Below are 25,663 nucleotides of genomic sequence, written 5' to 3'. Positions count from 1 at the left end.
GTGATATAGTTTGCAATGAGATGCCACCGATATCATACTGAACAAAACCTTCCTGAAGTCACAGCTATGCTGAAAATGACTCCTGAATGCTGAGTTTTAAGATCCACATGACTGAGAGCATATATGTCAACAGGGATCTAAGAAACATTTCCAAGCAGCTGACTTCCTGTAAAACTGGAAGATTGTCATATCACGCAACTGCAAAGTACTGCATTCTTGGCAGTCTTCATCTAAATACTGTAACTCTCTTCCCAATTCCTAATTTATAACAAACTCGAGTGTGAAGATCACAGACACAGAGCGGTAGCACCGAGAGCAGTGTCATCTCTAACCACTTCCTTTGACGTGTAAACTCAGCTGTGGCAGACTGGGCACACCCAGCTCCTGACTCCGGCCACCCAGTTCCACATGAGCAGGTGACTCAAACACTTTTCTCGGCACTAACAGACGTGCCGTGTCGATTCTGAGCTGGAAACCATCAATAAAACCCATGTGTTTGTGTGCACATCTTAGGACTAACAGTCCAATTTCCTCTCTCCTAAACAAAGAGCTCTGGGAATTACAGAAAACCTGATTTGCTTAAGGACACATCAGCAGGGAAACTGCTGCTGGTTCAGCCATATCTGCTATATGCTGTAAAGCATGAGGGAGACCAAGGAGACTGTCACAAAGACTGTGCATCCACAATATCAGTTTTATGTCTGAATGTGTGACTAAAGTGTCAAATTTGCTCTGTAACTGGTAACACTGCAGCAGTTAACAAGTGACAATGTAACAAACCTTTTGACATCTGAGAACATCCACCTCCGGTAAGTAGATTTAAAATGAGATTAGTACCCTGTGCAACTTAAAAGGTGTAAAATCGGACTCATTATGTGCTCCAGGTAATAATTGACACAGTAAATACAGAGAGGGCTGTAAAACATTGACTACTGAATAAACCGTACTGTGCAAAAGTCTTGAACCACCCCTTATTAATTTAGCTTTCAAGGACTTTATTGTAATCTATTAAAGTTGTCCTGAGCAATACTTTCCAGGTCACTTTTCTTTGGGCATTGACTGCTTCTTCACTCATTTTCAGTCCACTCCTTGCATCAGACCATTTTCAGCGGAATTCCTTTTTTGGTTTGTGGAGAACTGAACACTCACCTATGAATCATACAATACAAAAAAAAGGAACCTAACATAAGGGATGAACCAGTTTCCTGTCCACACATAACATACTACTTAAAAAAAATAAAATAAAACTTTGCTTTGCAAGTAGTAGCCTGTCACAATGATATACAATTTGTTTTAAATTTCATTGGTCAGAACTATGAAATATATCAAAGAAAACGCAATCTGACAGACATAAAATGATATTTTTGCACCAACAAGGTGATTCCCAACGAGCTATTAGCTAACAATTTGGCATATCTCAGCATGGTGTGCTGTGTGACCTTAACACAATTGAGAAAAATTAAAAAGTGGAGGACAAAAGAAGTTGATACATCTACCGTTTACTGAAGCCTCATCACAAATGGTCTCCATGGAAGGGTGGCTGTCAAGAAGCCATTCTTAAGGAAGGGAAACATGGAGAAAAGGCTGAGCTATGCCAAATGACACAACAAGTGAACTGGTCTTATGGAGGGATGAAGCCCGGACCTCAACAATAGACATAGACAGGTTTTATTGTCATTGAGATATACAAGTACTATACAGAATGAAATTTCGATGCATGGCTCCGACAGTATAAAGATAATTAAAATGACGGTATGAAATAATAGCAGCAGGCAATGTTGAGTAGTATTATTGAAGCAGTGTGGGATCATCTTGACAGAGAATTCAACAAAAGGCAGCCAACATCCAAAGAAGAGCTTTGGGGTGTCCTTCAAGTAGCCTGGAGAACTATTCCTGAAGACTACTTAAAGAAATGACAAGAAGGATTGTCTAAGAGAGTTGAGAATACGATTGTGCACCACGAAAAAATTGTGAGACACAATCCACAGTCTCTGTCTTGTCAGAGACTGTAGATTTTTCCAATCTCTGTATATACTCACATCTATCACCAGGGGCCTTTTGGAGCATCAAAGATCTTTTGATGTGGCAGGTTTTGAGCCTTTGCACAATAACCTGATGGCAACGACAAGCTGAATTTAAAGAAAACCCGATGTCTCCATGAAATTACTTCCATGCTGCTGCGAGTAACCCATTTCACAGCATTTGTTTTGGTCTTGAAATGAAGCGCACTTTATTGTAATGTGAGGCATAAACAGGGGAAGGCCTCTGCACACTGCGCCGCGACCCAGGCCGTGAGACACTTTGCAGTCGGGTAAAATTAATCAACTTGCAAAATATTCTCGATCACAGAGCCATTTGGGACAGATGGAGAATTATTGTGGGGGTAATTACATATTTCCCCCCTCTTTCTTAGCTGACGACACAGCACACCCACCCTGCGCCCACTTAGCGACTACAAAAGTAGCCTCTCTGCTCTGCCACCTCCTGGAAAACGGATGGCTCCTCGCCTCCAGGTGAGCTGCTGCGGGATCACCGGCCCCCTGGGCAGGGTACACAGTCGGGGCTGTATCACCAAGGCCGCCGGGTTACCCCTCCGACGCAAGGAAGCCCCTTACGTTAACAGTATTCCTCCCTCATAATCAACATCCAAACAGCAATGCAGCGGCATACTTCTGCGTCAAACAGCTCACGTTCACTTTCCCCTCATAATTAGGCTTTAAACGACAATGACAGGTGAGGAGGCACTGAGGCGCATCCCCCCACGCCCCTGTGCAGCTGTATTTCTATGCAGTTTAATGTGAGCACCATTTATTACCCGTTATGTCATCGTAAATATCCTCTAAACCAGTGGTGCTGGTGTGAAAAAATTTGCTCGACAGCCTCCAATGCAACGCTGCCATCTAAGAGCGATGCTGCAAACACTCCCTGCGTTGTTCATCTCCAGCCTCCTGGGCCTTTTGTTAACCTGTCCGGCAAATAGGTGTATCGTTAATGCTCGAGCAGGAGATTTCATCTAAAGGTTGTTTGGCGTTCGCCTGGATACAAGAGCACTGCGCAGTGATGGGGGGCAGAGAAAGCATAAATCCCAAGGAGGACAGCCGAAAGCTCTGCCTAGTCTGTAGCCATGTCGGGGGGGTGGGGGGAATGCGGTTTAATTATTTTTCTTTCGTTAAATCAGATCAACTTACCTTCCCTCGCCTTCAGGAGAACCGTGTTGGCCACGATATTTTCAATCTCCATTGTCAGAATGTGAATCCCGAGCAGGCGCGATACATTTCACTCAGCGGAAAAAGACGGTTTTTACTGATCAAACGTGCCAAAGACGGTGAGGCTGCTGCACGCGCACAGGGCGAACGCGGCACTGGCGCATAGTAGGATTTTAATAGTGGTCGTCGTTCCTCTCCATTGCAAGATGTTTAGTCAAATCCTACAAACGGAGCAATATGATTACGACGGAGCTCGTTAGCATTCACAGCCTCCCTCCTTTCCCTCTCTGCCTTCCTTCCTGCTTCGGTTCCCTCCTCCTCCTCCTCCTCTTCTTCTTCTTCCTCGTCCTCCTCCTCCTCGCCCCTCCTCTGCACAGTGAACCAGGGAGAGTAGGAGGGATCAGTTTACAACCAGTGCAGCCACACACATTCACTTGCAAGTGCATTCATACATATATATATATTCAAACCTTTCCGAATCGCATGAAATCATCGATGGTTGAAGCCCTTTATTACGTGACAGTTCGTGTGTGATTTTATTTTTTACCCTCAAGTTCCCCCTCAGATGTAGTAGTGAGTTATAACCCACTGGAAACACCTAGAAAATAGAAATGTCTCCCCTATTTAATCAACTCAAATGGCTTTTTGTCCAAAGTATGAATGGGCATGCTTATAATACACCTCTGCGTGCATTCCTGCAGCAGGACGCAAAGCCCTCCGGCCTGATACATACCTCATATTTCATTATTAGTGGTGTAAGGGTTTTGAGTTACATTATCCCATGTCGTTCAGTATGGAGAAGCACGAAGACACACTGGTTTAATGTTTCTCTGACGGTGATATACCGTATATATCTGATTAAGTTGTGCGTCTGCAGACTCAGATATCCTTAGATGCTAAGAAAGATGTGATAATTTGTTCGAAAATAAACCTCTTAAAGGGTGTATAGTTTCACGTAAGAGATTGAGAATGTTTTCGTTTTTTCTTTTGCTAAAAGGGTTGTGAAGAGGGACTGCCTAAAGGCATCTGTGGACCTGAAAATCAAGGCGCTCAGATGACAAAAGCTGACTTTCATCTTCACTCCCTCTTGTTTGTTAGCACACAATGTCTCAAGTTGCTCCACCTGTCAGATGTTGTCTGTCTGAACAAATGATAAAGCAGAACACATAATATTATACATATGTAAGAAAAAAACAGCAAAGCTTTTTATCTATGTTTCTGTGTGGTCAGAAACAAAATCAGTCATTTTCTATGTAGGGTTCTTGAACAACACAAATGAGTCCTGAACAGATAATATCCCAGATGCTGTATAGATTCAATGCCTCCACCTTGTGGCGATAAAGCACAAACACAAGAATGCATCAAGCACAGTCGTCATAAAACCTGCCTTGATGTTATGAACGTTTTTGAAAGGATTGAGAGGATTTCACAACGATGAGTGCACATGACTGTATAACAAAGGTATTGTTCTGACTTTAATCAGCACAGTGAAACCGTAAAACACCCAATCTGCATGGCTGTCATGTATGTATCATGTGTCAGGAGCAATAAATGGTTATTTAGGGTGCAGAGGTGGAAACACATATTTAAAGTATGTGTACGTTTTTAAGACGTGTTTTCTTATCATGCTACTTGAAACACCACACTACACCAACTCAATGGAAATTAAACAGCTTTTTTTTTTACTCCAGTTCTGTTTGTCATGTATATAAAAACCAAACTACTTTAACCAGCAGGACATACTTCAAAGCTGAAACAGTTACTGCAAAACTGGATGTCTACTTGTTCGATAAGTGTGCTAATATATTTTTTTAAAGTAACATTTGATATTTCCAGATGTGGTTTTTATAAATATTTTTCCCTACTTGTCTCTTAGAGCTTTGGGTAATCATTTGACACTATTTTCTGAATTCTCACACTAAACTGCTGAGTAAATATGAAAGCAATGCAGACGCTATTATGGTTTATTCTGAGAAGAAAAAAAAGGAAAAGACTAAGTTTCAAATATGAAATGACAAGATGGATCTAATTCAGTGGCTTTTAACATGACAAATACATGACCAAACAACACATTTACTTGAAAGTCTTCATTTATGCTTATTTAAATTTCTTTTCTGTTGTAACATAGGCTACATTTTGGACACCAGTTGGTGTTGTTGATATGAAAGTGTCTCACTATTTTGTAAATACAATCTATAGATCTATATATTTGAGAAATGTGCCAGTAGCACTCATTTATCTGTGGCTCCAGCGTTGGTTATCATATCTAAACATTAAATATCCTCATTTTCATATAATCATACATACAGCTGCACACACAGGGACTGTAGTCTCTCATTAGTCCTGTTTCCCCCCAATCTATGGTCACAAGGACTATGAGGTATGAATTTTGTTACCCTTATTAATCTTACTCTCTGATCTTACAGCTTCAGCAGTGAGAAAAGTTTAGTTTTATTCCAGTTTGTTTCAACAGAGTATTGACTGTTTTCAATCTCACTCAGATCATCTCAAACTCTGACTGTATGTATGTTCTACAGAGTGTATGACTACAGAGTGAATTTAGGAAACAGAAACAAAGGGAAAACCTTACCTAATGTGGTCAGAGGGAAAAATCCAATCGAAATGAAAACACAAATGTGAATTTTATTTTGTAGCATAGAGAAATTCTTTTCAAAAAGAAGTAACCAAAGTAATGATTGCATAAAAAGATGCATGTAATTTCTTGCGGAAGTTTCCAAATACTTCCATACCACAGGAGGTTTTGATTACAAAGCCAAATGTCTGAATGAGTCATAGATAAATGACTGTTAAATATTTACTAGAATCTTTGGAATACAGTTTCCTTTAAAACAGATGCTGTTCATGCTAATGATCCATCATGAGACATTATATTATGAAATGTCTTATTTTCAAGAAACCATATTCTAGCTCCTATAGTAGGTAAGACAACGCAAATATAATCAGTTTCTACATACCGTAGACGACAATGTGATACTGGATGCAGTAAAAGGGGTTTATTCATGGGTTTCTATTTGTTTTATTCCAACAAGTCAATAAATCCTGATCCAAGATTGCAAAGAATGTTTGGCCCAAACATGGCCCACATCTGCAGCTTTCTTTGTCCACATTTGGCCTTAAATGACACCATAGACTCAGGGTGAGTATCCACCAAACGTGGCCTACATCTGCATTTTCTTTGGGTCACACCTGGCCCTTGCAACACTTTTCATTACTCCCGTCAAAGCATGTTTATGACATTTGGGCCACATCTGGCGCATCCACAACATAATATAAGCCAAGTCAGTTCCAGCTAACGAACATTTAGTGACATCTGGCCCACAAAACACTCACAAGTGCCATAACTGAGCCAAAAGTGCCAAAAGTAGCCCATATTAGGTCTGCTATCAGGGATAGCTTTGTGTACAAGAACTAAGAGGACAGGTTTTACCTTTCTTTACTCCAGTCTTGCAAAAGAAGAATGCAAGTAAGCCGTCTTGCGTGTGCAAATATATGTTTTCTGTGACAAGGCATTAGATGTCACATTAGTCACCCACCAGCTAGTTATGACCTGTTTAAACTGTATTTGAAATACAATTTTTTTCAAGCCAGGAACACAGATCCATGTTTGATTTCAGCTTTGTAAAACTAGTTGGTCCAGTTTCCATCTGTGACCCATATGACCTGTGTGGCAGAACACCACAGGTATGTGTATGCAGAAAGTACAGTTAGATTAGATTGTTTTGACTGATGTGGCTTTTTTCTGATTGCCAATTATGGGCTACTTTTTTTTATTAGTTGACATAGCCTAAATCTAGCCTCTGTAAGTACTAAAGTTTGATCATGATATCAACAGAAATACTGAACATCATGACACTGATATGTATTGAAATGGCTTCCCTTGCAACCCCTGCTGGCTAAAGAAGATGCTACACATGCAAAAAATCTGACAAGTGTCTCTCAGTTTCCTTACAAAACAATGTTCAGGAGGAAAACACTGAAACATGTGAAATAGGGTCAACAAAGCTAAACAGAGTTATACAAAAACACATCACTTTTAGGTATTTCAGAACAGAATAAAAGTTCACTCAGATTACACAGTCGTGTGAAAGAAAATGTGAAAAGTGTGGAAAAGAAAGTACACCCTCATCAATTCTGAGGTTTTCAGGATCAGAAAATCGTGAAAATAATCCTAAAATTAGGTAAATAAAATCCCAGATGCACACCAGCACATCATATTATACTGTGTTATTATCTATTTAACAAAAACTTAATCAAAATGCAGAAGCAATGTGTTTCCCCGAGAGAAAAGTAAGTGAAAAGTAAGTAAAAGTAAGTGCAGCCAGGTACTGCAAGTCAAATATACTTGATTAACTGATCATCAGCAATTCCTGCAGCTTGTTTGAAGCATTCAGGTGTGTGTTTATAGAATATCAAGAAAAAAACACATCAACAATGATCTGAGACACACAGCTGTTGCTGCTCATCAATATGGAAGGGTTAGAGGGAAATCTGCAAACAACTGTACACCTGAAAAAAACCCAAGATCTAAATCTCAGACTCTACAGTCTTCATTTAGGATGTTAAATGTTAAAATCCATGCCAGTATGAATAGAAAAAGACGAAGGGTTGCAGGAGATAGCCTCTTCTTACTAAATAGGTTTGTAAAGTTGCATCTGAACAAACTAAAAGACCTCTGGAACAAAGTCCTTTGGACAGATGAGACCAAAGTGCAGATATTTGTTCATAATGCACAGCAGCACGTTTGGAGAAAACCAAACACAGCATATCAGCACAAACACCTCATACCAACTGTCAAGCACTGTGGTGCACCCTCAGTTCACGAGTTAAAAATTGCTTTGTAACCCCTATTAAATGCAGAATATGTATGCTTATACTGGTATACATTGAATGCAAGAAAAAATTTCCTTTTTCCTTTTCTGTTTTGGCAGTGGTTGTTTCACTTATCCAAACTACTGCAGAAGTTTTTAATACCTCTCACACTAATGCCAACTTTAGGCCTGTAAAAGTCCCATTGCAATCTGAGTCAACATATATTATTTTATTTTGTTCACTGGACGGTGAAAAGAGCTTTTTAAATTCTATAAAAATATGTATTACATAAATTCCGTACAGGAAAGAGTTTATGGATTGATAAAAAGCAGCGGTTGTTTGTCTGTGTGCTGATGGCTGCTGCTTCCTGGCTCTGTGTGTTTTCACGTGACCCCTCACGGAGCTGGTGCGCCTCTGAAAACAGCGGCTAGACACTGAAAGCAAAAGGAAATACAGTGGTTCGGAGCCCCACGGTCCCGGAGCTGTTTCAGTCTGAGAGTAAACAGCTATTATCTCCGAGAATGTTTTCTTTAGGGGAGAAAATGGAGTTTCTTATCGGAAACCCATTTTCCACGCCCGTCGGCCAGAGAATCGGTAAGTCGCATTGGGTTTTGAAATGTTAACAGCTTTGCTTGTTGTCATTTGGGTATTTTACTCTCTAACCGACATGTGTAAGATTAAAAAAAAAAAAAACACACTGCCAAGGACACGGGGTAAAACAAGTTCTTCACGGTTCTCATGGTCATGTATTGCAAGAAAAACTCCAAAATTGTTAAAAACATACAAATGTTTTAAGAGACGATGACGCCTGCGGAGGTGGGACTCATAGTCGTAATACTAGCATGTGATTGGTCGATTAAGTTAAACGACAAAGCATTTGGCGAATTAGGGAGCCGCTTGGTGTTCCATCTCACTTCCTCAGGTACTGATATGTTTTCATCAAATGACAGTTTCACAGAGGTGTGACTGGTGTCTCACCAGATCATTTCATGCAGCACAGGTTTGTAAAGCATCAGAGTTTCTTCTAAATGGCTGACAACTTCCCCTTTTTTCTTTTACCGAGTCGCTAAAAAACTTTGAATCCTTCATTATTAGATTACACATCTGTGCAGGCATGCGTGGTGACTTCTCACCCATCTGGGCCCTCTCCTTCTTATCTCCTCCGTTCACTTTCTCACACATAGATGCCAGCTACTTCTGAGGCAAATGAGAACAGAGAGCAGAGCAGCTGACAGTCACATGAAGGAGAGAGCTGGGGAAGGGGGAGTGGAAGGGAGGGAGGGAAAAGGACTGAATGGAGTTGAGAAAGGCAAGGGTGAGGGCTCGGTGAAGTGTGGTTTGTGCAAAGGAATGAAGGAGATTAGAGATTTATAAGGAGCCTGTGAAGGTTGGAGTGCAAAAAGCTGGCCATGATTGCTAAATAGTTTCAAGGAAAAGGTGGAAGCCTATTTTCAATTAAATTCAAATCGGTTTTATTCATACAGCACTAATTCACAACATTATTATTCATAAATATATTTAGAGGTTACTAGTCACTTTTATATTTGATAATATGTATGTGCTGCTCTGACAGGTTGAAACTGGGTGGGACCCTTTATTTTTACTGCAGTGCTGCGATGCACTGAATGCATGGCTCTTATGCAAATTGTATCCCCTGGGTTCATTTAAATGTGACATCATTTAACTTCTTTAGCCACCATTTTTAAATGTATGAAATATTACAAAATGATGAAAAACAACAAAAAGCATACTGTCTTGCCTCACTGTAAAACCTAGATAGATGTTCCTACAACCTGGATGTTCTGGATAGGCCCACAATTTCTTCATAGGATCGAGGCCTAAGTCTCGTGAGGAAGGGAGTAGAAGGAGGAACTGAAACTAAAATATTTATAATCACAGGTACAAAGTTCTTGTGTTGGCTCCAGTTATCTTGCTGGATTCTGGTATGATATTGAAGGAGAGTATAATTGATGTGACATTTATGCAGTCCCATTGTATTGCTACACCTTTAATACAGCATTAATTCACCCTCTGGATTGCCTCTCTGTTTGCAGAGCGAGCAACCAGTGGCTCCCTACCGTCAGAGGACTGGGGTCTAAACATGGAGATCTGTGACATCATCAACGAGACGGATGACGGGTAGGGACGATGTCATGTGTAGAGTTTAGTTGGCCTGGGTTTCTCCAGTGGAGACTGATCCACAGAGAAGAAGATCATCCTGCTTTCTGTTTTTTATTTGTACTATCTGTACGAATCAGGTTAATAATTAATGCAAAAGTCTACATGTTTTATTTTGTGTTTTTTTTTTTTTTTTTTTTACTGCATTGCCTCTTTTATTGTTAAATAGTTTCTCTCTACACAGCAGTGCAGCTGTAGGACCAAATGACCTGCTTTGAGAATTTTATTATGAGGCACAGTGTTTTGTGACGTTATCAAATGTCATTTTGAATGTGGTTGTAGAAGTGAGATGTAAAAATAAAGCAAAGCTGTTCTTTCCATTTGATGGCTGACTTGATTTGTGAACTCTAATGGCTTCTTTTTTATTTTTTGTGTTATTTATAGCATTTTCTGTTTTAGAATATTTAAGGGGATGACTAAGCAAACATCATCTGATGCAGAGTTGTTTTCCTTCAGGCCAAAAGATGCAGTCAAAGCTATCAAGAAGAGGATAGTAGGAAACAAGAACTTCAGAGAGATTATGTTGGCTCTCACTGTGAGTTGATATGTTGTCATGTTGTATCAGTTATTTAAAGGCCAGAATTAGCCTTATCCTGGTTGCCTTCCTACCAAGAAGAGATGGCTTGTGTGTTTACTTGTTAAAAATGTTAAAATCTTTATCATTTTTGTGTTTGGAATCACAGTTTTTGTATTTTGCTCATTTAGGTTCTTGAGGCCTGCGTGAAGAATTGCGGCCATCGCTTCCAGGTTTTGGTGACCACGCAGGAGTTTGTAGAAGGAGTTTTGGTCCGTTCTATTCTGCCCAAATACAACCCCCCCACTGTCCTCCATGACCGTGTTCTGAGCCTCATTCAGGTATGTGTGTTCCAGAAACTGTATGAGCTAAGCCATTTTAAAATGTGAGGTACTGGCACATCAACAGTTTGAATCTGAATCTCTTTATGGTGAAACTACAATTGATAGTTTCAGTTCAAGTATGATATCTTTCTTATTGATGACCTTATTTGGCAGTTTGACAGTGTCATGAACATTGTTATGAGACAGTCTGAGGGTGTTTTGAAGTCCCATGGCTTCCACCCTGTTATGTCTATGGACATGTACAACAGTGTTATCTTGAATGTACTTTGTAATGTACATTCTTACGTCACATAGTCAAAGCAACTTGTCTGTTACTGTTTGTTATAAGGAATGATAAGATTAGATAGACTTAAAATAGAGTGGAAATAATCATTTTTTATTCACTCTTTCTTTTGTCTTGAAATGTGTCACTGAATGCAGATTCAGGAGCCAATCATCTCTTTATAATTAGTCACATGTTCTCCCATTCATTTTCAGTCATGGGCCGATGCATTTCGTAGCTCTCCCTCCCTGGCGGGGGTGGTATACGTATACGATGACCTGAGGCGGCGAGGTCTGGAATTCCCCATGACAGACCTGGATGCACTGTCCCCGATCCACACTCCAAATAGGGTGAGACTGGCTATTAATTGGAAGTCTGACACACAAACAAACACACTGTATCAACATCTATCTATATTTTAATCTCGCTGACAAATCTTTCAGAGTATCCCAGAAGATGAGCCTCCTGAGGTGACCCCTGTCACTGCTCCCACTCATCAGTCACAACCACAAGCTCCTGCCAGTGTCCCCAGCCAGAATACCTCACCTCCAGTCCAGCCCAGTGATGGACCAGTCTCACTGTCTGCAGAGCAGGTATCTCTACCTAAAATTACCAGAAAAACACCTGTTAGTCAAAAACTTGATGGAGCGCGAAACAGACTCCTCGCAGGTGATGCATATGGGGATAATTGCACATTAAAACACTATATTTATTTTATAGTCATTAGTCTCTGTCTCTAGAAATTTCTTAAAGAACTAAAAAGGCAGATTACACGACTGACATGAAAATAAAAGTTTGGTTTTTTTTTTTTTGCATTTTTTTGCACATCACTAACATTAAACGCCCTATTTCAGCCTACTTTTGCAACAGATCAGCCAGTAACGATGCACTAGTCTTTGACCGTGTTTAATATAGTTTGTTATCTGCAAAGTAGAATATTTTAATAGTTTTCTCTGTCCTGCAAGAAGCTTAGAGTAAAATGTCAAAACAAGACTTTTATTAAAGCTCACATCTACTACATGCTTGGTCTCTGCAGCAAAGACGGCACCTGGGAAATAGTCAGAGCCGCTCTTAAAATAATTCTTTCTTTTTTATTATTATTATTCCAGGAACAGAAGCTGCGAAGTGAGCTGGGGCTGGTGAAGGGAAATGTCAGAGTAATGTCTGAAATGCTAAATGAACTAAAACCTGGACAGAGCCAGACTGATGATATAGAGCTGCTACAGGTGCGTGTTTGTGTTCATGTCACAATTATCTATACCATCTACCATGATTTGGGCTGTGTCTTAAACTACTTTGTGTTCAGTTTCGCTGATAGTGCGCTACAGAGTCCAAAGTCTGTGTGTATATTTATCTTCTATTCACCGATCAGTCACAACATGAAAAACTACTTCCAAGTGAAGTGAATTACTTTGCTTTTGGTACAATGCAATGTTCTGCGGAAAAAGCTTGAATCCTGGCATTCAAGTGGATGCTCCTGTGACACATACACACCCAAACATTGTTCCAAGCCAAACACATCCACCTATGGTAACGGTACTTCTGATGACAGCGTCCTCCTGTAGAGAGACGATCTTCCCGCCACCGAAAAGATCATGCTAATTGTATTTGTGTCTGTTGAAATGAGTTGATGAATTACAGATTTAAGATTTAAGTTTTTGTTGTAAACTTATCCACAGCTTGGACACTATTTCTTGACAGTTCTTCAAAAGTAGAGTTACAAAACTCAGCAGCTGACAGTGATGGTGCAAAATGTCTCAATTTAAGGCTCACTACTGTCCATCTCTTCGGTTTTAGGAAGTAAGAACAAAACCAAAGGCTGATTTTGGTCACTGTCCTGTCTTATCCATGACTACAAAATATTCAACATATTGACATTTCCTCCTATTTTGTTGTTAGTTGGCTTATTATTCTGATGCTGCACTTTTACTGTTATACTTGGAAAAATCAAAGATGTGCAACAGCAAGAGCATCTTTCATTGTTAACAAATGCGTTGTAAAAAATCCAGAGGCACTTGTTTCTATTCACTTTATCGACGTCATCATTGCTACATAACCATTGCCTTTGGTCTTATGTAATGCAGTTTTTCCTCTGCATGGTGTCAGTGTGTGTAGGAGCTTAGTCCTGCTGCAGAGATCTTGTTGGTACACCCTCAGTTGATCCTATCAGATCAATCGTGCAGTGTTTTCATTTCAACCTCAATGAGGTGGAGCTAAAACTTTAAGGAAAACCACAAAACAGTGAGCAATGTCAATCTGTACCAGGCAGTGGGAAAGAGGCTTAAGTTTATTCTTATGATGTTGTCAGAGGAAATTCGGAGAAATGTAGGAAACCGAACTTAAAAAAAGCATTAAATATTAGAACCGGATTTAGTATCAAAGATGTATTATTTGATTTGATTTGTAGTGAGAATGAATTAATCTCTCTGCTGCTCTGCCCAAGCAGCAGCTGTTTGCTGTGTGTAAAAACATGCAAACCCGAGTGGTGGAACTCATCCCACAGCTGCAGGATGAGAGATTTATCGAAGAGCTGCTCATTGTAAATGATGACCTCAACAACGCCTTCATCCGCTATGAGAGGTGGGTTGCAACTGTGCTTTGTTGCTTGTACTCTTGAAAGTTGGTGCAAACATATTGTGCTTAACGGTGTATAATTATCTCTTAGGTTTGACAGGCTGAACAAGGCTCAGGTTACAAATGCACAACAGGTAAAAAAGAGAAATCCTTATTTTCTGTGTTAATTAACAAATTGAACGCAGGACCTTTTTTCTCAGAAAACTGGTGTGAAGGTTTTTTCTTCATCATTTATGATACAAGCGAGTGCTCACTCGGCAGTTGAATGTGACACCTTCTGCTCTGCAGAGCTCTGCCAAGAGCCCGAGCCTCATCGACCTGAGCCCCGAACCTTCGACCAACAAACAGCCAGCTGTCATTACGACTTCCAGCCAACCAACAGTGAGCACCTGGACCAATGACCAGAAACCAGCCAATCGCAGTGAGTAAACTTCGTACAACTCTCTGCTGCTTCTACAAAATCGATTGGATGATCTCTTGTAACTTCCATCTTGTTATTTTTACTGACTTATTTCTGGTAGAAAACAGGATGTTGTGGCTGAACATCACATGTGCAGGGAACGTTTTGAAATGCAGGGGCTATATCATAGGAAATGTCACATTGATTTATGTGATGCAGGGAGAGAAATGGTGGTTGAAGTAAACGCTCTGTTGACCTGCTTTTGCCCAAAGTTCCCCGCTAACCACTGTCAATGAAATATGAAATTTTGTTTTGCAGAAGAGGAGGAGGAGTTTGACATGTTTGCCCAAACCAGAGGCAGCTCCTTGGCTGAGCAGAGGAAAAAGTGAGCAGAGCCGACTGGTGACACACATACCTTCATCCTACTCTTATCCTTCTTATATTTGAAATAAGTCGATGGGATTTACTTGCCAGATCATGGCTGCCTACATTTTTTATCTCAGAAATATCCTGTTTTTAGTAGTGAAAACATTTCTAACTTCATTCTGTTTTACAAAACTGGGCTTACTTTTGCCATTAGGTTAAGTTTCTAATCAAAGAAAGACAGTTTTTCTCTGGGGCCTAAAAGACACATCTTAATGAATGCAGAGCTTTTAACGACGCCTTTTCCCACTTTTGCGAATAGACTGCTGTTTTAGAAAAAAGAAAGAAAAACAAGCCTTTTTCATGAGCTGTAAAATTCAAAAGGTTTACATAATTTATTTACATTTTGACACAACAATTGATGGATAATGCTTTTAAATGTGGTAAAATATGCTCGGACATGACATATACAGCTTTTCACTTTTTTAAGACTAATACTGATTTAAGTTTGCTTGTGGAACTGATGTTATGTGCGCTTATGTGCATCCAGCGTCAGGTATGAGGACCCTGGAGCTGTTGAAGGCCTCGCAGGAGCCCTGGACTCAAGGCTGCAGGTCACAGGAGGGGTGTGTATATCACAGTAACACACACACATGACTTAAGTTTAGATTATTATTATGATCATAACCTTTATTTAACCAGGAAGATCCCATTGAGATTAAGAGCCTCTTTTTCAAGAGAGACCTGGCCAAGATAGGCAGCAAATAAAAAACACAGTCAGAAATTACACAGATAAAAACACAAACAAATTAAAGAAAAAGTATTGAATTTACAAGCAGATTATGAAAAACAAGTACATGTAGTGGAGTCGGCCTCGAGTGTTCTCAGTTTGAAGATGAATATTTCTGTGATTGTGATGTAAATAAATGAAACTCAGTCATCCTGTTTCTCTTTTGATTATGTTTTTCTTTGTAGGTGCCACTGGAAAAAAACTCTGTGCAGAATGACATTGATAGATGGTTATCTTGTGACCTGGTAAGAGAGAGCATGAACCAGATATGATGACCGCAGAAAAAACAAATCCTTTACTGTTTGTGTTTTGTTTTTTTTTCTTAAAAAAGCAGGAAGAGCAGTCTTCAGTTTGCGAGGGAGTGTCTAGTGAAGGTATATTTTCTCTTACAAAATGATCTGTAAAGATAACATTTCAGAATATTTCCCTTTTTGTGCATGAAGGTGTATTCATAACTGCACATGTCCTTCTCAGAGTTTGATAAGTTTCTGGAGGATCGGGCGAAGGCTGCAGACAACAACAGCCAGTCCATTCATAGCGTGCCATCCTCCACTCCCAGACCGCCGCCACAGTCTACCCGGCAGCAGGACACATCGCATGATCAGCTTTTTTCACTTTGAGTGCAGGAACAGACAACAGGAATGGGTGTAGGGCGACATGAAATAGAAATATATACCAGACGTACACTGTGCCAAGTCAGGTTCTCCGAGCACACACACAAATCAACACCGGACTCCACAGAACTGCCACCAAATCAACTCGCATCATAAAGTAGATGCTGTTTTATCTCTGACTTCAGCTGTTTGTTGTCTTAATGTACATATAAACAACTTCATGTTACTTTATTTAATATGTATTATTATGATATTAATGTGAACAAAAAACTTTGTGTTTACAGAAAGTGGTAGCAAATAATGATGCAGAAAATATATTTGATATAACACCATCATGTGCCTTTGACCCAGAGAGCTGATTTTGTGTTCATGAGAATAAATAGGGCACTGCGCCCCAAACAGGGTCCTTGTGTTCTTTTTCTAAAATGTTTTCCTGCTTTGACATTATCGACAACACTTGAGAAATTGATGGCTTTAAGAAAAATAGACCAGGATCATTTTAATTGGCTTCCAGTGCAGTATGAGAGCTATAGTTAAACAATAACATTTGCTGGAAATTAATACACAAAAACTTTGTTTAATAGACTGAGATAACATATTTAGTTTAACCAAATTAAGGCAGATAAGTCATTTATTTTTGCATTGGTGAGTTAGTCTAAACATTGGCAGCTTGATTGAGTGGTGGGAATTCCAGTTCAGTGTTTTCTCTAATAAGAGTCAAAATCCAGAGTGTTGTTGTTGAAGAAGTCAAGCATGTCTGGTGTCTGGAACACAGAGTCCCAAGAGATACCGTAATCTTCACAGGGAAAAACAAAGACAAAGAGACAAACTTCCATTCCTATATGCCACCCTCAGGACCTGAAGACCATGCGTATACTCCTTCATTGTGGCATCTGTCTTTTTTGGATATCTGTATCAGTCCTGCTGCATGGATCTGCCTTTACTTCTAACATTTCCAATCAAAATCAGCTTACAAATATGTCTGTTGTTAAAGACCAAGAGGACATGGACTGGGATTCACCATTTCTTCAGCTGAGAGCTAGTCTGCCATCTTTCTCGCAGCTGATCCGTCCTTACAGCCTTCTGACAAACGCTGACTATCACTACATGCCCAAGCCTAAACATTGCAGGCCTTCTCGCCTCCTCCGTCTTCTGGGATCCTTCTTCGATCCATTTTGGATGTCCATAGATCAGCCAACTGAATCCTCCAAGGGAGGAAAGTTTAACCTGAGTGCTTCTCCAGAGCTGAGAGAGGCTGCAGTGGCCCATCGACAGAAGCTGGAGGATGAGGCTGCTCAGCTGGACCTCGACTCTCTTCCCTCAGATGTAGCCAGTTCAATCAGAGGCTGGTTGGTGCGCTCAACAACGTGTGAATTACGCCACTGGTGGGTAGATCTGGGCCCAACTTTCTGGCCACGTTGGCTGCGACAAACTGATTGTAAGAGACCAGATGGAGAGAAAAGCTGCTCCTTTCCCAGAGGGATGGAGTGTGTGAAAGCTCAGACATCACAGATAAAGATTCTGGCTTGGCACTGTCTGGAAATCAGAAATAGAAGGGATGGATCCAGGTGGACTAAACGTGAAAGGTCTGACGGCAGCACTGAGAGAAGAGAAGCGATGACAAGGTGCTTATGGAGACAAGTGCCTTATCCTGTGATCACATCATGTATGTGCTCATGTATATAAATGTTTTCTCATTAGAGCCCATTTTCACTCTGTATCTGCAGCTATTTTCTTCTACATGCATACTGCGTATGTATCTGTGACTTATAACTGTGTAATAACGGATTTGTTTTTTAAATTTTTTATTTCAGTTCAGTTGGTTTAGTTTAGAAATGTATTCTCCCTGCAAAGTAGAGCAGGATCCCTGATGTTGCTGGCTTTAAAGCACTTCCAAGTTCTCTAATTTGTGACAGATCTCCACTCTTAATGGAAACCTTTGGGTCCAACAACAAGCCTTCAGTTTGATGACTCATACAGTGTTATAATAGTGCATTAGCCACGTATTAATTTAATCAGATAACCGTCGTTACCGTCAAGCCCCGTCACGTGTCTTGTGCTGCATTCACAAAAATGGGACATTTTTTATTCTTGTGAAACTCGTATTTTAATGAGAGTTTTGTTTGTTTGCTTTGCTGTTGTTTTTGCATTTAGCACGGGTGTAATTAAAGTGTGACTTACAGCTTTCTGTGTAGCAGCAAAGAGAAGATAAAAAATATCTTTACAAGTAATGACTCATGTGTAAGTTCAGCAAATAAATAATTCTTTCTTTCAGTAAATATAAATCTATTGCAAATTGCACTCCTAGATTAAATACAGCCTACATAACAGACTAGTGCCACGCTGTAATGTAGGTCTCCTTATTTTCCAGTGCTTTCTCGCTTGTACAATTTTAGAAAAGACTGAATTGTAGTTGTTTAACTTTTGTTTGTTAGTTATTGGCAATTGTTATTATCTTCTTAATAAATTTTTTTCATTAAAAGAACTATGAAATTTCATGCTGTATTTGTTTCTCTTGTATTTTATTAATCATATGATAGGATTTATTTCTGCATGGATTTAGGTGTTGTTTTTGTAGCTTGGCAACAATTTAACTGATATTTTCAGACACTGCAGTGGCAGGTAACACAAGTGAATTTTTTTGGTTGACAATATGGACAGAAGCTCACCGCCAACAGTTCAACATCTTGGGGTAAAGAGACTCTCTTTCTGAGTGACAAAACTAAGATTAAACCCTCTGTAATTATGAAGCACTGTAATCTTTTGTCATTCACTGTTGCTTCTTTGTCTGCACATATAGTCTTAAAGCTAAGTAGAATAGTGTTAGAGTTGTTTCTGCTACTGAAAAATATAACAATGCCTTTCTGACGGTCCTGCTACATATTTATTATGCTCGTCCATTTGATCCACCAATGATTGTCAAACTTCTTCCTCCTCTCTCTCTTTTTCTCCCCCACTTCACATCCTTGACATCTCCTCTTCAACTCGTCTGGATTGGGCTTTCAAAACTTCAATTAGCTGCTTGCACATACAAAAAAACGTTCACGTTGCTGTGTTAAAGCATCATGACAGGTGTAAGTAAAAGTGTCAAAATAACTATTAGAGAGCATCCCAGCACGATCATATCCAGCATATAAAATATAAAAACAAAAATCAGTTTTCACAGAAAAAAAGCGTTTGTCTCTTCAAAACACCGCACAAACATGATGTACATTTTGTAAGCCAAATCTCCGAGGAGCAGTGAATGCATCAGTCTGGGTACATCCCACCCGCTGTACGTTGACTGTACACAGACAAGATGGCAGCTTCATTGGAAGACGAATTTGAAGATGCACCTGACGTGGAGCCGTTAGAACCAACTCTGAAGAATATTATCGAGCAAAAATCTCTGAAATGGATTTTTGTTGGTGGAAAAGGTGGTGTCGGTAAAACGACGTGTAGGTGAGTAGAAGGGAACGTTGATATGTACTCGGGCTAGGTCGCTAGCTAAGATAGCTATATTAGGCTAACTGTTCACTCAAGTTGACGCGAATATTGTCGGCAAATTAATAATGTATTTCACTTTGACATGATGAGAATTTAATGGATGTTAACTTTCTGCTTAAGATGTAGATCTCAAATGATCCTTACTATATTATATGTCCATTAAATGAGTGTCCGTGTCAGTTTGCCGGGTCGTTGAACGCTGTCTCGCACAGTCAGCAGCTAACATTAGCCATCTGACACATAGATTCATGAGTCGCTGTACCGCTTGCATAAACTTGTTTGTCCTCACATCTTTTCTGCTATTCAACGGGAAATCTTTCTTCATTGTGCTGGGCGAATATTGTTTGCTCAGCTAACTATATGATGTAGAGGTAAACACTTTACTATCTAGTGTTAGTCGGCAAGCTTGCATGTAAGGGAACACACCTTTTTAAAATGATTTTATAATTTAAAAGGGCTGTGACAATTAGAGAAAATATGTTCATGCTAATGTAGCAGGACAGAGAGAAGCGTTATTCCTTATATTTGGATAGTTTGTGTCTCAACTTGTTTGATTTTACACTAATAAGGATACATTATGATAGAACAACTCGATTTGTTGATATCTTAGGTCACTTTCATAACTTTCATTCTGGGCACCATTTTCTTTTAAATAACTTTGATGGCTGTAATTTGAATTTAAATTTGGTAATGTTCCATCAAAGCAGCTGGTGCAAGGTAATCCTCAAATCCAAAATAAAAAATTGTAGACTTGAAGTTGCTAAAATGAAGAGCTCCAGTCCAGCACTTAAAACCTTGTCCTGTTTGGTGGCTGTATGAACCCATCCACTCTCTTTGTTTTCCTATTCAGCTGTAGTTTGGCCGTCCAGCTGGCTGCTGTCAGGGAGAGTGTCCTAATCATCTCCACAGACCCTGCTCATAACATCTCTGATGCTTTTGACCAGAAGTTCTCAAAGGTGCCTACTAAGGTCAAGGGTTATGACAATCTCTTTGCAATGGTAAGTCAGGCCACATCAAGTAATCTCTTTACACACTGGGAGCATTTATGAGACATGCGGAGGAGGGAAGGGAGTAGAGTTGCATCAGGGTCTAAAATAAGGCAGATTTCCCATGAAGCAACTCAGAAGTCATCTCAGTCATGCGATTTTAAAAAAAAAAAAAAAAATAGAAAAAAATAAAAAAAAATGATGCAGAAAGTTGCAAGATCAAGCATCTGAATGGAAATCAACCTTTATTAGTTGTTCTTGCATATATGATTTTCCTTATCTTATTCATATTTTCCTTTTTGCAGAGTTTCATAAGTGTCTTATAGGTTGTATACAGCTATTATAACTAATAAAGAAGTTTATTCATCCTGGTTTTTTTGGAAGATTATGAGCATTAGTTCCTCATCTCATCAGAATCATGAGGATAGTTTCATGTGTCCTCACAAGCCTCGCTCTGTTGCAAAAGTCAATCACTTGGGGGCAGAAAAACATAAGCAGAACATTTGGAAGTGATTTATTTATTCATTTGTTTTTTCTTTTTAAATGTGTGACTCTCCTGTATGTGTGAATACAGGAAATTGACCCGAGCCTGGGCGTGGCGGAGCTGCCTGATGAATTCTTCGAGGAGGACAACATGCTCAGCATGGGCAAGAAGATGATGCAGGAGGCCATGAGTGCTTTCCCTGGTATTGATGAGGCTATGAGCTACGCAGAGGTCATGAGGTAGAAAACCAAACAAACAAATAAATTAATAAAAGTATGCCTGCTGCAAAACCAGACACTTTTTTTTTTTCCTAATGTTGATAATCAGCTTATCAAGAAAGGGTGATAAATGTTGTACTTACTGATGTCGTCTACCTGCATCTCAGGTTAGTTAAAGGAATGAACTTCTCTGTGGTGGTCTTTGATACTGCTCCCACTGGCCACACACTGCGTCTGCTCAACTTCCCCACCATCGTGGAGCGAGGTCTGGGCCGCCTCATGCAGATCAAGAACCAGATCAGCCCCTTCATCTCTCAGGTGAGGAGGGATCTTTTGTTTTTTCCCCTCCAGGTGATTAGATTGTACATAGATTATTAATTAAAGTTTTTTTTCTCCGTTTGCTGTGTCTAGATGTGTAACATGCTTGGTCTGGGCGACATGAACGCAGACCAACTGGCCTCCAAGCTTGAGGAAACCCTGCCAGTTATTCGCTCAGTCAGCGAGCAGTTTAAAGACCCTGTAAGTAACGCACACATAACAGTTGTGGTCAGCCCACTGTACTGTTTCTAATGACTCTGCAGTAGTCACTCAGTGGGTCTACATGATGAGATTAACTCGATTATAGCTATAGTTGGGTTATGCTCCTAATCTGAGCAAGGGTAATTATACTTGGATATATGACGGTGAATGAATCGAATCACTGGCACAAAGCTTGTCATACCACAGTAGATAAGTAGCACTGTACCCATTTCAACTATCGCTAATAGAGCCACTTCCGGTTCACGTCTTCACCACCAACAACAGCAAACTCAGGCATTTGAGAAAGATGGCGAACGAAGAGCAAGATGAAGCTACGTCCCTCTACATTTGTGATGAGCTGGTTATGGCACAAACGTGATGCACAACGGCACATTCTCCATCGTACTGTTTATTACTTTCTGACGGCGGCGACAACAACAGTAATGTCGTCTCCTTCGACTTCCAGGTGACGATCGCAGGAAAAAATCTCAACATGCACAGAACGCTCGATCCTATCCACTGTTGTCTCCAGGCACGTTAAGTGGGCATTTGGATCGAGTTATCCCGGGTCTTAATTCGATCGCGAGTAACCCGATTCGATTTCTTGTCAAATTAAGGTGTCTACATGAACCGAATAACTCAGTCTTATTGTAATTTAGCCATTAATCCGATCCGATGGCACGCATGTAATCGGACTGGCTGCTATCGATCTGATGTGGATCACAGCACCAGGGTGCACGCACTCATTTTCCCCTGGGAGGGGGGGCCTTCATGATCTACAAGAGTGAGCAAAGCTCCCCTTTTGTTAACAGAAAGAGAGCACAATGTCTGGTGTGAATATATGCCTGTTTCTACTCATCACCTTTAAGAGATTATTATGGGTTTGCTCATCGAGGTGAACCTTGCATGGTGACAATTTTTTATCCAATTAACTCTGAAATGAAGGGATGAAAACTTAGATTAGATAAATGTGATGGAAAGCCTGGTGACACAGAGCACAGTGGATAATGGAAACAGAGATTTCTATTAACAGCTTGGCAGGCTGAAGCCTATCCTGTCTGTCATAGGGCGATGGATGGCGTTCCTCCTGGACTGGGCAGACTAATGCAGAGACGAGCAACAATGCACATTCACACTTAAAGCCTATTTAGGATTACCCATTGACAAATGCATGATTTTAAGGACAGCAAGGAAGCTGGAGTCCTAAAAACCCACATGAGTATGGGGAAAACGCTGCTCAGAAATCTGAGGTTCAAACCTGACGCCTTCTTGTTGCAAAGCGACACCCGAGCTGCATTTAGTGATGGTTAAAGTTATCTACCTCTTCCTTGCATAACAGAACAATCGGATGGCTTGAATTGTGCTTTTATCAATCAACATCAGGGGCAAAGAGACAACTCAGAGTTTGCACAGCAGGGTGAGACTTGCAGTATTTTTACAAGCAAAGTCTAAACATAAGTTTGAATTTTTTGTACACTGTTAATTTTTTAGTCAATAATATCACACCTACCAAACTTAAACGGCTGGTCTGTTTTATAAGACTGCTTTAAGTGTCGTGTTCAGGTTGTTTTGGATTCATCTGGTGTTTTCTTGCACTGTTGAAATTCACCAGCTGTACACTTAAGAATATTTAAGATGAATAGAATGTAATGGGTGTTTAGTCCGAGGGCTTCTGTGTTTGTGTTGTGTAACTGTTCATCGTTTTTCTGCTTTTCATGCTGGCATTAGGAACAGACCACTTTCATCTGTGTGTGTATCGCTGAGTTCCTGTCGCTCTATGAGACCGAGCGGCTGATCCAGGAACTGGCCAAGTGCCGCATCGACACACACAACATCATTGTCAACCAGCTTGTTTTCCCCGACGCAGAGAGGCCGTGTAAAATGTGCGAAGCCCGTCATAAAATTCAGTCCAAATATTTAGATCAGGTACGGCTCAGGGACATCCTTTTTACCAAATATTTAAAATATTTGCAGTTATGTGTCTCATATATTCATTAATTGTTTTGTTTTTTTTCTACAGATGGAGGACCTTTATGAAGATTTCCACATAGTCAAATTACCGCTGCTGCCCCATGAAGTTCGAGGCGCCGACAAGGTCAACACGTTCTCTAAGCAACTTCTGGAACCCTACAAACCCCCAAACAAGTGATCCCCTCCCCTGCAGGACCTCTCCCTGATCTCCCCCCTCTACAGACGACCCCTCAGCAGTCTGAACTCGCCTCTTCTGAGCTCCTCCTCCAACAAGCCTCAAACCCTCCGGCAACAGCCTCAAGATGATCCACTCAGTCCTGCGAAGCAGAGCACCATTACACCAAGACACACACCCCCACGCTGAAGGGAAACCCAGACACACCAACAAAACCCGCTGTGTTGTGAGATAAGACAGTGTTTATGTGTGCAGCCTTACTCTCACTTCTCCTTCTCTCGTCTTCATATCCTCAGTGGCAGTTGTTCTAGTCTTAATGTGTTTAACAGAAAAGAAAAAAAAACCTCTCCTCTATCCCGAGGAGTGTCCACCTCAGTTGTGAAACACCAGTGACGGTGCTGTACATTTACAGGATAAAACCGCTTTCAGATGGTTGCTGTTAACTCCTTTGTTTATTCTGTGTGATTTATTCTTTTTTTTTTTTTTTTTTGGTGGCTCTTTCTGTAAAATTTACTAAACAGTTTCACAAAGAGACTGTACAAAAACCTATGAAGAGAAATGTGGTCTTCAGCAGTTTTTACCAAAACCATCCTTGTTATTACAGCAAATAAAACTGAAGCAGTTCTAACTGCATCTTTTACCATTTGTCAGATGATTAGACCTCACTGTGGTCGTGTAAATGCAGTTAAATAACAGTGTCGCTGAGATTTTAAACTCAGTTAAATTGGGAGCTTTATATGCACATGTGGCTATGTTTGAGTTTCATAGCCTCCGTTAAACATTTTAAACCTCTGTTGTTGCTCCAGGGGGTATGTGGTTGGAGGCGGTATCCGTTTTATGAGGCATATGTTAAATGTTTGAAAGAATGGAAGGGAAAGAGTTGCCCGACAACGCTGAGCTCACAGTACAAGCTCTCAATCAGAGCAAAAACTCATCCATTCCTTCTTTCTGTCAAACATCTTCTGTCTACTCTGTTTACTGGCATCCGTTATGGAACACTAGTGAGAGAAATGGTAGCCTTATTTAGTTAATTGTTTACTTAAATGAAGTGTAAAGCAAATGGATGGTGACCATCCCTGCTCTTTGAGTACAGGAGTCTGGTTTGATTGAAGCTTCCCCAACAGAAACATGCCAGTAGATGACAGGTCAATACATCCTCATGAGAAAGCATAATGTTCCTTCTTTGTCACTGAATGCTTTTGAGTCGACACAAATCTGTTTTCTATAGATTTTCTTTAAATTATGTTGCGATTGTTAATTAAAACAAACTTGCTTCAGCTAACAGCCCACGTGGTCTTTGTTTTGCTCTGCCTACTGTATTTTTAAAGTGGATCATTCTGTTAACTGGAGTGGATTGAAGCAACTTTTCATGCAGGCACAGAAACACCAATCTGACTTGCCTCAGTTGACCTTCAATAAAGCAATTTCAGGAGCACAAACATGCTTCCTGCTGGAATTAGCATGAAGAAATAGGCACAAAATATACTGTAGATTAAATATTAAGTATCGCCCCCGCTAATCACATGTTGCGAAAAAAAAGCGTGATGTAAAATACACTTTGTCCCGTTGAGCTGGAACATTGTAAGATGTTTTGTTTCCAATTTAAGATGCAACTAGTTGTGTTTTCGGAGCTGTAAGTGAGAAATTGCTTGTTGTTTTCATTTCACTTAACACGAAAGTTTGCCATGGTCCGCTTGCTCCTGTTTCATAATTCGCTGCTGCACGGTGCGGGCCTGCGCGCTCCTTGTG

The 25,663-nt window shown here is 40.2% G+C and overlaps 4 protein-coding genes across 7 annotated transcripts in view; 3 read left to right on the top strand and 1 right to left on the bottom strand.

Moving 5' to 3' along the window:
• The window catches only part of grk4 (G protein-coupled receptor kinase 4), a 46,904-nt gene extending 43,371 nt beyond the window's left edge, over positions 1 to 3,533 (bottom strand). Inside the window, exon 1 of one of the 2 annotated variants that reach the window (XM_072384433.1) lies at positions 3,189 to 3,533. In XM_072384433.1, the coding sequence (XP_072240534.1) occupies positions 3,189 to 3,240 (52 nt within the window). In that variant the 5' untranslated portion in view covers positions 3,241 to 3,533. The remainder of the gene's footprint in view (positions 1 to 3,188) is intronic. The other variant, XM_072384432.1, reaches the window with a different exon arrangement.
• Positions 3,534 to 8,423: 4,890 nt separating this feature from the next.
• LOC140305525 (target of Myb1 membrane trafficking protein-like) lies at positions 8,424 to 16,478 on the top strand. 3 transcript variants are annotated; one of them, XM_072384430.1, is made up of 15 exons: positions 8,424 to 8,630; positions 10,091 to 10,175; positions 10,671 to 10,749; positions 10,920 to 11,069; positions 11,550 to 11,684; positions 11,778 to 11,927; positions 12,444 to 12,560; positions 13,781 to 13,914; positions 14,000 to 14,042; positions 14,197 to 14,329; positions 14,627 to 14,693; positions 15,222 to 15,297; positions 15,647 to 15,706; positions 15,796 to 15,835; positions 15,936 to 16,478. In XM_072384430.1, exons 1-15 carry the CDS (start codon positions 8,558 to 8,560, stop codon positions 16,079 to 16,081), a joined length of 1,488 nt encoding a protein of 495 aa, XP_072240531.1. In that variant the 5' UTR covers positions 8,424 to 8,557; the 3' UTR covers positions 16,082 to 16,478. The 3 variants fall into 3 exon arrangements, with proteins under 3 accessions (XP_072240531.1, XP_072240530.1, XP_072240532.1); XM_072384429.1 differs by having other exon boundaries at positions 15,793 to 15,835; XM_072384431.1 differs by lacking the exon at positions 15,647 to 15,706.
• Positions 16,479 to 16,884: 406 nt separating this feature from the next.
• On the top strand, positions 16,885 to 18,499 carry LOC140304987 (noggin-2-like). The gene has a single exon (XM_072383774.1). It carries the CDS (start codon positions 16,943 to 16,945, stop codon positions 17,759 to 17,761), a length of 819 nt encoding a protein of 272 aa, XP_072239875.1. The 5' UTR covers positions 16,885 to 16,942; the 3' UTR covers positions 17,762 to 18,499.
• Positions 18,500 to 19,342: 843 nt separating this feature from the next.
• get3 (guided entry of tail-anchored proteins factor 3, ATPase) lies at positions 19,343 to 25,191 on the top strand. The gene is made up of 7 exons (XM_072384416.1): positions 19,343 to 19,516; positions 20,412 to 20,559; positions 21,122 to 21,270; positions 21,417 to 21,567; positions 21,661 to 21,768; positions 23,497 to 23,694; positions 23,789 to 25,191. Exons 1-7 carry the CDS (start codon positions 19,374 to 19,376, stop codon positions 23,915 to 23,917), a joined length of 1,026 nt encoding a protein of 341 aa, XP_072240517.1. The 5' UTR covers positions 19,343 to 19,373; the 3' UTR covers positions 23,918 to 25,191.
• The last annotated feature ends 472 nt before the right edge of the window (positions 25,192 to 25,663 follow it).

This window comes from Leuresthes tenuis, unplaced genomic scaffold (assembly GCF_036924035.1).
Source record: "Leuresthes tenuis unplaced genomic scaffold, fLeuTen1.0.hap1 SCAF_4, whole genome shotgun sequence".
Taxonomy (NCBI): domain Eukaryota; kingdom Metazoa; phylum Chordata; class Actinopteri; order Atheriniformes; family Atherinopsidae; genus Leuresthes; species Leuresthes tenuis.
This window is presented reverse-complemented; position numbering and strand designations above follow the sequence as displayed.

Bases quoted from the DNA above. Each gene is read 5' to 3' on its own strand.
- get3 (XM_072384416.1), top strand. From the start codon at position 19,374: ATGGCAGCTTCATTGGAAGACGAATTTGAAGATGCACCTGACGTGGAG. The intron at 21,769-23,496 runs GTAAGTAACGCA...TGCTGGCATTAG, and splicing joins GCGAGCAGTTTAAAGACCCT to GAACAGACCACTTTCATCTG. The intron at 23,695-23,788 runs GTACGGCTCAGG...TTTTTTCTACAG, and splicing joins AGTCCAAATATTTAGATCAG to ATGGAGGACCTTTATGAAGA.
- LOC140304987 (XM_072383774.1), top strand. From the start codon at position 16,943: ATGCGTATACTCCTTCATTGTGGCATCTGTCTTTTTTGGATATCTGTA.
- LOC140305525 (XM_072384429.1), top strand. From the start codon at position 8,558: ATGTTTTCTTTAGGGGAGAAAATGGAGTTTCTTATCGGAAACCCATTT. The intron at 13,915-13,999 runs GTGGGTTGCAAC...ATTATCTCTTAG, and splicing joins GCCTTCATCCGCTATGAGAG to GTTTGACAGGCTGAACAAGG. The intron at 15,707-15,792 runs GTAAGAGAGAGC...TTCTTAAAAAAG, and splicing joins GATGGTTATCTTGTGACCTG to CAGGAAGAGCAGTCTTCAGT.